The sequence below is a fragment of the Hippopotamus amphibius genome, chromosome 6 (genome assembly GCF_030028045.1).
Source record: "Hippopotamus amphibius kiboko isolate mHipAmp2 chromosome 6, mHipAmp2.hap2, whole genome shotgun sequence".
Lineage (NCBI taxonomy): Eukaryota > Metazoa > Chordata > Mammalia > Artiodactyla > Hippopotamidae > Hippopotamus > Hippopotamus amphibius.
This window is the reverse complement of record NC_080191.1, coordinates 129,823,426-129,836,014: the sequence shown is the minus strand read 5'-3', so window position 1 is coordinate 129,836,014 and position 12,589 is coordinate 129,823,426. Positions and strand designations below refer to the sequence as shown.

The 12,589-nt window shown below is 42.2% G+C and overlaps 1 protein-coding gene across 1 annotated transcript; it reads right to left on the bottom strand.

Annotated features, from left to right (window-relative positions):
• Positions 1-2,020: 2,020 nt before the first annotated feature.
• On the bottom strand, positions 2,021-2,377 carry LOC130854818 (BET1 homolog). Its single transcript, XM_057737674.1, has one exon. The coding sequence runs from the start codon at positions 2,375-2,377 to the stop codon at positions 2,021-2,023; it is 357 nt and encodes a 118-aa protein (XP_057593657.1).
• Between the last annotated feature and the right edge of the window lie 10,212 nt (positions 2,378-12,589).

The following is a 12,589-nucleotide window of genomic DNA, read 5'->3' as shown; positions in this document are numbered from 1 at the left end:
AGAAGAGTCCAATATGCAGCCAGAACCATCAATCTAGCCCAGTTCCACTGCCTTCTTTTCTCTTCCCCTTGTTTTTATGTTACAGTTAAAACAAGTGAAGTCACCCACCAAGCATGATGAAAAGAACATGGACTTCAGAGGTTAAACAGATCAAACTCTGGACCCTGATTTTGCCACTTATTAGCAGTGAGGCTTTAGGCAAAACACCAGCCTCCCTGGATCTCAGCTTCCACATTTATAAAATGCAGGTAATCATGCCCACCTTAGCGGGTCACTGTGAGAAATACAGGCAAAGCACAGAGGACGGCACATCTGTGCTTGCACACAGTAGGACCTGGATAAATCACAGCTACTCTGACCGCCCAAGTCAGATCGACCCAGGCAGCAGCAGATGGCTGTCCAAGGATTCAAGAGCCGAAACACTGCAATTCCTTCCCCCAGCATATTCTCCAAGTGTGGAGCCAGTGTGTGGATAAAACGTTCGTTAAGACTATGATGAAAAGAAGCAGAAGTGGTTGAAAGTGAGGTCCACAGGAAAGGAAGTCAAGGGCGCTCTCCTTTTCCACATGTTCCCACCGCCCAGACCCCGCACCTCCCTTCCCCCGCACCCGCCCCTACCTCTAATTACACCCTATTGCTTCCTGCCCCAGCTACCCTGACTGGAGAACCAGCTTGTATCAGTGGTCAAAGATGTATAAGAATTGAGGTTTTTTTCTTTCTAATATACAAGTAAAAGAAAACATTTTTCATACTGTATGTTGATCTATATTTACTGGAACAGTTGAATGAACACAGGTAGAAATAGCCCCTTTGACTGAAACTAAGAAAATATAAAATGTGGCTTTGCATCTTTACCTGAGAAAATCCAAGGCTTAAAAGGTGTGAGAAAGAAAAGGAGTGTTCTCACTCTTAGCAGTTTTTTTTTAAAAACATTTTTTGGTGTGATAAAATTAGTTAACATAAAATTACCATTCCATTTTTTTTATATTTCATTAAAAATTTTATTTTTGGAGCCCATAAATGGGCAAATTCCAAAATAGTAGCAATACAGAATATTTTACAACATTTTAATATCTTTCTATTCAGCAATCCACTTTTGCATTTTGTTTTCTATAGACAAATACACTGGATGAAAGCAACAGTGTTCTTAACCCCAAGTTCAACAGCTGAGTATTCCAGTATTTATTTTGAGCACATAATAAAGCAGAGGCAATTACTTTTCTTGAACATTTTATTTCCATTCAGAGCTTAGCAATCACTTCAGCTTCACATTATTCTGTCATAAATGATAACCAAATGGCCTAAGTAGCTAAAATCATAAAACTATTATAAGCCAAGTCAATGGTAGACATACAAAGTTAATACAAAATGACCACTACACTGGTACACATTTGTTTTGGACCCTACCAGAAATATGCCAAAATAACAAGTTTTATTAAAGAATGAGGTCCTTGGGAAGAGGCAGAAGAAGGGTCATATCATCAAAAATTCTTAGGAAAACTGTAGGTAAAAAGAAATCAGCCTAGAATGTTAACCAAATAAAGGAGGAAAGGAGAGTACATCACCAGGGGCAATGACAGCTCAGGAAATGACATTTACCACCCATTACAAACTTGCTCACCACCTCCAGAGCTCAGCACCAGGCTCTCCAGGCACTGTATTCTCCCTCTAAGTTTCTTTATGTGGAACACAAACCTACATTTATGGTAACAACAGAATATTATACTGCTATTTAATGTGACAGCAAAAAAACAGGAAAAGAAAAGTTGTTAGGGCTAGACTGACCTTGGACCACCTCAGTACCCCTGAAAACAGGGGCAAAAAATGAATCGCTAAGAAACAGTATTCAAAGAGCACTGTATTATCAAATGTGATTTATAAAACAAGTAAAATTCAGTAATCTTTGATGGAAAAAGCCATAGTATTATTTGAAATTTAAGAATGTCCTGATGCTGATTTTTTACTGAAGTGGTACTCCAAGCCATTAAGTTGGAACAAATTCCAAACACACTTACTTGCATCACCTCAGTTTAATAATCCAATAAATGACAAAAAAGACAAACAATGAAAACAGCATCATATAGCACAACACCTTTGTTTGGCTCCCTCTGGATAAAATCTTCAGTTTTCCCATAGTTTTACCTAGAAATCCAGTTGTAGAATCAAACTGTGAATCCATTTCAGCTAATAATTTATTTTGATGTTTAACTTTGTGGCCTATTTCAATGGAAAGAGATTTTATAGCAGTTACTTTGTTTCTAAGACTTTCCGTGAGTCTCTCGTTTTCTTCTTCACAGGCACTATACCCACTATTAGGATCGCCAGAGTTCCCATAGTTGCCAGGAGGTACTCCTTCACCCAGGCCTGCACGCCTCATCCTGCCAGATGAGGGGAGAAAAGGCTGCCTGAGGGGTGGGTAGGAAGAGGCCAGGGGCCACCTGGACCGCGTCCTCAGCACCAGTGCCTGGCAAAACACCAACTTCTTCCCCCAAGGCACCATGACAGCAGTCCCAACCATTTTTAAGTGCACAATTCAGTGGTATTAAGTACACTCGCATAGTTGTTCATCCTTTTAACAGTTTTATTCGAATATTCCCTTTCTTCCTGCACACACCTACACATATGCATACACAGTATCTTCATAATTTTGCAGCTCTGAAACCTTGCACGTGTAAAATTAGAAAATTTTCAGGGGTTTCAGGGCAACATGCATTTTCTTCTCCTTGGGAGAGAACTGATTTAGTGAGTGACAACCATGTATCAGGTGCTTTCACATACTTTATTCATAACAACCCCATAAGAGAGGGAGGGAGTGTTATACCCATTCTTTACAGATGAGGAAACTGAGGCTCAAGGAGGTAAAGTAGTATGTGCACAGCCAGAGAGAGAGAAAGGGCTACAGCCAGCATTCACACCCATGTCTGCAGGATTCCAAAGGCTATGCTCTTTTTCCTTTTTTCTTTTCTTTTTCTTTTTTTTTTAATTATTATTTATTTCGGCTGTGCTGGGTCTTAGTTGCAGCATGTGGGATCTTCAGTTGTGGCATATGGACTCTTAGTTGCGGCATGCATGTGGGGTCTAGTTCCCAGACCAGGGGTCACACCTGAGCCCCCTGCATTGGGAGCAAAGAGTCTTACCCACTGGACCACCAGGGAAGTCCCTTTTTCCTTTTCTGTTTTTCTTTTTTTAATTTTTATTTTATTTTATTTTGTTTTTCTTTTTTTTAATTGGAATATAATTGCATTACACTCTTGTACCAGTTTTTGAGGTACACCAAGGTCAGTCATCTGTATTTATACACATATCCCCGTATCCCCTCTCTCCCTCGACTCCCCCCACCCTCCCCGTCCCAGTCCTCTAAGGCATCATCCATCCTCGAGTTGAACTCCCTTTGTTATACAGCGACTTCCCACTGGCTATCTATTTTACAGTTGGTAGTATATATATGTCTATGCTACTCTCTCACTCCATCTCAGCTTCCCCTTCACCCCCAGCCCCCCCAAACCTCGAGTTCTCCAGTCCATTCTCTGCACCTGCGTCCTTGTTCTTGTCACTGAGTTCATCAGTACCATTTTTAGATTCCATATATGTGAGTTAGCATACAATATTTGTCTTTCTTTCTGACTTACTTCACTCTGTATGACAGACCCTTTTTTCTTAAGAAAACTTTTTTCTCCTTATAGAAATAATATATGAGTTATGTTAAGAAAACAGAAAAATGTAAAGAAAAAATAAAGATCACTAACAAACTCTGTTGATCAAAAAGGGAGAATTGTCAACCCTAGAAATATTTAAAAAGGAGAGTCCAAGAGTCAACAATCGGCTCACAATAAGAACTCTTTAGGGTAACAATAAGGCTCAGGCTGGCGGGAATGTTTCTAATATGAAGACAGATACATCAGGCTCCCAAAGCAGGATGCCATCAACCCTCCCTGTCACCGGGCCAGCTCCTCGCAGTGTGGGGTCTAATTCTGTGCCTGCCAGACCACTTTCTAAATAGAATCTAACCTTCCATGTAGTTTGTTTACCAGGTAAGAATGTTCTGGGTCGACTACTGTCAATGTTCCAACTATCCGACAGGCCTTTCTGCTAACTAAATTACTTGGTTTTCAAATATTTCTTCATTCTCTGAGAGCTCTATTGGTCAGTCCGCATCACTAATTACGTCAACCCAGGACACTGCCTGGGTTCAAAGTTTCAAAATTTAGAAATCTGATCCTTCTACATCCGCGAGTCTGGACCCTGGATTATGGTAAAGGACAACGTCATGCCATTTCACAGAGTACCTCCTAGGGTGAGGAGCGAGAGAAGTACGGCAGCCACCCCTGCTCTTACACGCCCAGGATATACCAGAAAATGCCATCAGAGGACTATCATTAACACGCCTCGTGCCGTGTGTTGGGACAGGGCCAATCTTGGGCCATTTAACGGCAGGGCGATGTGGCGGGGAGATTCTGAGAAGACAGCCAGCTGCAGCCACTGTGGGGCAGCCCCACCCAGCAAGCAGAAGATCATATCTGGCTCAGGCAGTAGCAGAAGATGCTACCAGTTTCAGCAGACATTCAGCCTCACTGAACTCTGGCAGGAGTGAGGCATGGTGAGGGCTAAGAACAGTGGCAGAAGGGAATCCCATACGGTATCTGTCTTTCTCTTTCTGGCTTCCTTCACTCTGTATGACAGACTCTAGGTGCATCCACCTCACTACGAATAGCTGCATTTCATTCCTTTTTATGGCTGAGGAATATTCCATCGTATGTATGTGCCACATCTTCTTTATCCATTCATCTGTCAATGGACATTTAGGTTGCTTCCATGTCCTGGCTATTGTAAATAGTGCTGCAATGAACATTGTGGTACATGTTTCTTTTTGGATTATGGTTTTCTCTGGGTATATGCCTATAGTGAGATTGCCAGAAAGAGAAAAACAAATACCAGGGCTTCCTAGGTGGCACAGCGGTTAAGAATCCGCCTGCCAATGCAGGGGACACGAGTTCGATCCCTGCTCCAGGAAGATCCCACATGCCGCGGAGCAACTAAGCCTGTGCACCACAACTATTGAGGCTGCGCTTTAGAGCCCGTGAGCCACAACTATTGAGCCCATGTGCTGCAACTACTGAAGCCCACGTGCCTAGAGCACGCACAAGAGAAGCCACGGCAATGAGGAGCCCACACACGCCTCAACTAAAGAAAGCCCACACACAGCAAGAGGAGACCCAACACAGCCAATAAAATAAATAAACAAATTAATTAATTAAAAAAAAAGAGGGGCTTCCTAGGTGGCGCAGTGGTTGAGAATCCGCCTGCTAATGCAGGGGACATGGGTTCAAGCCCTGCTCCAGGAAGATCCCACATGCCACAGAGCAACTAAGCCTGTGTGCCACAACTATTGAGCCTGTGCTTTAGAGCCCGTGAGCCACAACTATTGAGCCCATATGCTGCAACTACTGAAGCTCACATGCCTAGAGCCTGTGCTCCGCAACAAGAGAAGCCATGGCAATGAGGAGCCCGTGCACCACAACGAAGAGTAGCCCCCACTCCCCGCAAGTAAAAAGAAAGCCCGCACACAGCAAAGAAGACCCAACACAGCCAATAAAATAAATAAATAAATAAATTTATAAAAAAAAAAAAGAAAAGACTCTGTGCTTCCAATGCAGAGGGTGCGGCTTCGACCCCTGGTCTGGGAATTAAGATCCCACATGTCTTAAGGCAAAAAAAAACCAAAAAAACAAACAAATACCGTATGCTAACACATATATGGAATCTAGAAAAATGGTACTGATGAATCTAATGGCAGGGTAGGAATAGAGATGCAGACGTAGAGATGGACTTGAGGATACCTGGGGGAGGGGAAGCTGGGACGTAGTGAGAGAGCAGCACTGACATATACACACTAGCAAATGTAAAACAGATGGTTAGTGGGAAGCTACTACAGAGCACAGGGAGATCAGCTTGATGCTTTGTGAAGACCTAAAGGGGTGGGATAGGGAGGTTGGGAGGGAAGCTCAAGAGGGAGGGGATATGGAGATACATGTATACATGGGGTTGATTCACTTTGTTGTACAGCAGAAACTGACAATACTGTAAAACAACTATACGCCAATAAAGATAAAAAAATAAATTAAAAAAAAAAAAAAGAAGAAGGGAATCCCAGAGTAAGTAAGAGGCAGGGATCCAGGGAGATACTGACTTCAGGTGAGACCATCTCCAGACATTAACACCTGGTACCTGGTCACTAGACTGGTTTTCTTTCATTCATTCATTCAACAAATATTTACCGCATTCCACCATGGGACTCACACCTACACACCTAGCTGGGTATGCCAAGGATACAAGGCCTGACTGCTCTTTACTTGGGTCATTTCTCAAGGCTGTGTCGTCAGCAAGAAACCTTGAGAGATGAAGTAATGTCTCCCTTGGGACAAAGAACAGGCTTGCATACTGCTGACTATCAAAGTCATGAATTTCCCAAGCTCTGTGTCCTTCACCTAGAGCACAGCTCACTGTGCATGTCCTTTCCATCTGGCCCAGGTCGTGTCTACCCAGCCTGGTGCAAACATGCTGCTTGCTGTCCCAGGAGGAATAAAGTCCTTTGTTTCCGACCTTGGAGTCTCATGTCTCCTGCCAGCACCCATGGAAGAGTAAAAGGCTAACTTGCTAGCTTATGAGCAGGGTAGAATCAAATTCTAGACCTGACAGCACCTAGGGTGTGCTGGGCCCCTTGCTGGGTCTTAGGGTCAAAGCAGCGCACAGAACCAGCCTGGCACCTGTTCTCATGGAATATATGTGCCACGGGGCGGGGGGGAGACGAACAAGAGATGAGAAACCAAACAGGAAAATATGAGAAGCATTCTGTGGAGAACAGGAATGGGGTAATGTGCTAAAAATGACCAGATGGTTACTTTAGATCAAGTGGCTGAGGAATGTAAATGAATGCAAAGCCACCTGGAGGGAAGCATCACAGCAAGAAAAGAACAGCAGGTGCAAAAGGCCTGAGGCAGGACCAGCCAGCGAGGCTGGAGCGCGATGGACGGTGGGGGAATGGTTTGAGGGGATGTCAGTGGGAAACTAGATCCTTGCACCATGAGGCCAAAGCTAGGGGTCTGGATTTCTTTCCAGGTTCAAGAGGAAGCCACTGGAGAATTTTAAGAAGGAACATAAATGACCTGATTTAGATTTTTCAAACTAGCTCTAGCTGCTTAGCGAAGAAACATGAGTGCAGTAGGCAAGAACGGAAGCATTTAGAAACCTATTACATTAGTCCAGGGGCAACATGATTTTGGCTTGGCCAAGGATGGGAGAGCTAAAGAGAAGTGGGCACACAGGGGCCATGTTTTACAGGCAGAGTTGACAGGAGATGCTAAAGGACTGGAAGGAGAGACGGCGTGGGAAAGTAGTCATAGGAATAAGAAAAAGGGAAGAGCCAGAGGTGGTCACTCCGAGGTTTTCACTCTGAGTAACTAGGGGAGCTCCATTTATCGAGATGAAAGAGATGGAGGAAAGAGCCGGTTCAGGGGAGAAGTCCGGAGAGAGACACGTGTTGAAGACAATAAGCAGATAGTTGTTCATCTGAGACTGGAGTTGTGAGGGATGCCAGGCTGGAGGTACCATTTAGGACCATCACCATCTGTAGGGTAACTGAGCTGTGGGGTGGGGTGAGAAGACCTGGGCGATAATATGGATGGAAAAGAGACAAACTCAGGCCCCTGTCCCAGGACTGCCGATCTCATAGAGGTGACGTGAGGAACCAGAGCACAGACATGGGACTTCTAGGAGTGGCTGTCCAAGTGAAGGAAAATCCTAGAGAATGTGGTGTCCCAACCCCTCCCCTCCCAGGAGAGTTCTGGGATCAGGTAGAACAGAGGGGTCGACTGCGGAATGCTGCTGAGAAGACGGTCCAACTCTGCTTCCCTGAGAGCCGAGCCCTGTGTCCTGCTCTAGTTACTGGCAACTCGGGTCCTGGGACAGCGATATCAAGGAAGGGGCACACTGCCGCTCAGAAGGCAGACGTTCCATGACACCAGACAAGGGCGTGGGGCCACCTGAGTCCTACCATTAACGTGGCTTTTGCTGACAACAGGAAGAGATGTCCTGTCCAGAGTGTGACATGCTTGCTGTCCCTCCAACTAGCCAACGCACCCTCTCACCTGTCCTCTGAGGGCCCGCTAGGTATGCACTTTTCTTTCTCTTACCTTTATCATCTTTCCGGCTATGCTAATGCCTCTCACCCTTCAAGGCATAACTTATTTCTCCTCATTCGATACACATCAATCAATTGCTCTGTGCTGGGTCCTGTGCTTTTACATCCTTGATAGAATTTAATCCTCACAAAATACTTTGAGGCGAGTATTATCATTCCCATTAACAAAGAAAGAAGGAGAAGCTCAGAGAGGCCAAGTAACTGGCTCAAAGTCACACAGCTTGCAATTGGTGAAAATGGGATTCAGACCCAGGACTGTAGCCCTTCCAATAGCCCTGCCTGCCTGAAGATGTGGTTAGGACAGGGACTCTGCAGTCTAGCATAAGTATGAAAGCAGAAGACGAAGAGGCAAATTACACTAACACAAAATACACAACTACAACTACATAAACTATGTCATTACAATGCAAATTAAGGTAAAAGGACATACAAATTGCTATGGAGTTCAAAAGGGGATCAGAAAATGCTTCCTGGAGGAGGCAGTGTGTGCAACAGACTTAGAGAGTTGGACAGGACTTTGTAGGGCTCAGGCCATTGGGAAGATGTGAAAAGAGAAAGGGGCAGCCTCTCCCTAACCAGCCCCAATGCACTCAGTGCCTGGATCCAGCTTTGCCCACCTCACCATCCCCTTTGCATGGTTTTCCATCTCTCACATTTCCTTTATCCCTACATCCCCAGCGCCTAACCCAAGGCCACACACGCAGAAGGTGCCTAGTGAGTATTTGTTGACTTTAACAGTATCCTCTTGTTCTCCTAATCCTAGTCTCTCTTTTCTCAAATCCATCCCCACACTAGCAAAGTTTCATGGCCATCCCTGCCCACAGTTAAACCAACTCCTTCTAGAGAATTTCCTGGCCCATAGTTCCTGGAACTCTCCACTTGAACCTCCAATAATTCACACACACACAAACTCACAAAGTAGGCCACAGCTGACATGACCCAATCCAAGGCTGGCCATTCACTGGTTGAGATCAACCAATCAGAAGCTCTTGAGAGAGTGGAAGGCAGTCAGTGGTGGGCCCTGGTCCCACACAGCCCTGGGATCCCAGTCAGGGCTGTGCCAGGATAAGGGAACAGGCACCAGCAAAGGAAGCACAAACATGGGAGCAAGAGGCTCTGAGAGGTGGAGGGAACCAGGATTTTTCAAAACCTTTTATTAAGTAAATTTTCAAAAGAAGGAAGGGTGAATAATGACCCATCACCAACTTCAACAATTATCACCTCTTGGCCAATATTGCTTCACCTATACCCTCACCTACATCCACATGTGGATTTTTCACATCAAATCCCAGGCATTATATCATTCATCTCTCTATATATATTTCAGTATAGAATAACTAAAGATTAGGACTTTAAAGTATATGACAATGGCTTTAAAGTATATGACAATACTGTTACCACACCTATAAAAATTAGCAGTAACTCCTTAATATAATCAAATATCCAATCAATATTTATATTTTTCTGGTTGATGTACACTCTGAATCAGGATCCTTTGTTTGAATTGGCATCCATGTAAGATCCTTACATTGTTACTGATGAAATGGTTACATGCCTTTTAATCTATAGATTCTCCTCCCATCTCTTCTCTTTCCATGAAATTATTTATTCAAGAACCCAGGTTTCCTACAACAGAGTTTCCTATAATTTCATTACAACCCCAGAATATCACTTAACATATGCGTCTGCCCCTGTATTTCCTTTCAGTGAATAGTTAGAACAAGAGGCTTGATGAGATTCATATTTGATTTTTTTCTATTTTTTAACAAGCCCCCTTCATAGGTAGTGGGAGTATTGCATACTTCCTTAACAGGAAGGACAAGATAACCTCTTTTTCTCCATCTCTCTCTTCATCTCCTCCTCCCCACTTCTCTCTCTATTTAGGTGATCTTATCAGCCACTGATGGCCCATATTCATTCATTAAGGATTACAGAATGATATTCCAAATCTGTCATTCCTTCTTTATTAGCTAGAAAACTTCTATAGTAAGAAACTTCCCTCTTTTCAACTATTTGGTTACCACAAGGTACACTTTAGAAGGGACAGGTAAGATAAATGCTTATTTTTCCTTCATCAATTTATAAAATAATGAGGTGATTTCTTACCATCCCCCAAAGTAACCAGTGAAGAAATATTTTTTTAAAACATCATTATGATTCATGGATTTAAACATTTTTAAATGTATTTCAGTCCACTGCAGTTACTATTCTTATTGATAATCATACCATTCCATCTTGGCCCAGTGAATGCTTATGCAGCTTGGTTTCTGGGGTTTTTGACATAACTGTAGATAGTTGTCTTTGACATTCTAGGCTTTTCCTGCCCTCAACCTAGAATCAACTATTTCTCCAAGGAACCTTGGTTTCTTTTAGTAGAAAATAATAATTCAAGATCACAGTCTAATGTTTATTGCTGTGTTATTTACAATAGCCAAGACATGGAAACAACCTAAATGTCCATCAGTGGATGAATGGATAAAGAAGATGTGGTATATACACACAATGGAATATCATCCAGCCATGAAAAAGAGCAAAATTTTGCCATTTGTGACAACATGGATAGACCTAGAGGGTATTATGCTAAGTGAAATAAGTCAGACAGAGAAAGACAAATACTATATGATCTCACTTATAATGTGGACTCTAAAAAAGAAAACAAAAATTTAAAAAACCTAAGCTCATAGATACAGAGAACAGATTTGTGATTGCCAGAGTCAGGGGTTGGGGGTGGGCAAAATGGGTGAAGGGGGTCAAAGTTACAAAATAAATACGTCATGGGGAAGTAATCTACAGCATGGTGACCATAGTTAATAATACTGTATTTCATATTTGAAAGTTACCAAGAGAGTAAATCTTAAAAGTTCTCATCACAAGAAAAAAAATTTTTATAACTATATATGGTGAGAAATAGAGTTATTGTAGTGATCATTTTGCAATATTGAAACATAACTTTGTACATCTGAAACTAATATAATGTTATATGTAATTATAACTCAATTTCCAAATAAACAAATACATAAAAAAAACTAACACATTTTGAAAAAATCACTGTTTAGGCATTTGGAGCATTCCCTTTATTCTTGAACCAGTCTGAAAGGATTTTCTGCCTTATACCTAAACAGAATTTAACTAGACTTCTCAATGCTTCCACCAAAATAAATCACAAAGAAGCAAATCTAATCACAAAAATCTGACTTAAAATCGCCCCTTGTTTTATTTTTTTTCCTCTGACTTCAAACTATATTACAAAGCTATGGTAATCAAAACATTATGGTACTGGCGTAAAAACAGACACATAAACTAATGGTATACAATTGAGAATCCAGAAATAAACCCATGTATATATGGTCAACTAATATTTGACAAAGGTGACAAGGATACTCAGTGGAGAAACAGACAGTCTCTTCAATAATTGGTGTTGGGAAAACTGGATATTCACACATAAAATAACAAACCTAGGCTGCTATCGTACACCACTCACAAAAGTTAACTTGAAATAACTAAAGTCTTAAATGTAATACCTAAAGTCATAAAAATAATAGCAGAAAATATACTGAAAAAGCTTCCTGACATGGATCTTGGCAATGACTTTTTTGGATATTACATCAAAAGCACAAGCAACAATGGGACTTCCCTGGTGGTCCAATGGTTAAGGCTCCATGCTTCCAATTCAGGGGACATGAGTTCAATTCCTGGTCGGGGAGCTAGGATCCTGCATGCTGTGCGGTGTGACCAATAAATAAATAAATAAATAAGTAAATAAAATAAAACAAAATTACTTAAAAAAAGCACAAGCAATAAAAGCAAAATAAATAAGCAGGACTACATCAGACTAAAAGTCTTCTGCACAGTAGAAGCAACAATCTCCCTTGTTTTAGACAAGGGTGTCAAGACAATTCAATGGGGGAAAATAGCTTTTTCAACAAATGGTGCTGAGACCATCATATATGCAAAAGAATTAAGTTGGATCCCTACCTCACACCATGCATTAAAGTTCGCTCAAGATGGATCAAAGACCTAAAGGTAAGAATGAAAATTATAAAACTCTTAGAAGAAAATCTAGGTGTAAATCCTTATAACCTTGGATTAGATGATTGTTTCTTAGATATGACAGCAAAAGCACAAGACACAAAAGAAAATTAAGGTAAATTGGACATCATCAAAATTTAAAACATTTGTGCTTCAAAGAACACCATCAAGAAGAGAATGAGGGCTTCCCTTGTGGTGCAGTGGTTAAGAATCCACCTGCCAATGCAGGGGCCACGGGTTTGATCCCTGCTCCAGGAAGATCCCACGTGCCACGAAGCAACTAAGCCTGTGCACCACAACTATTGAGCCCACGTGCCACAACTACTGAAGCCCACACGCCTAGAGCCTGTGCTCTGCAACAAG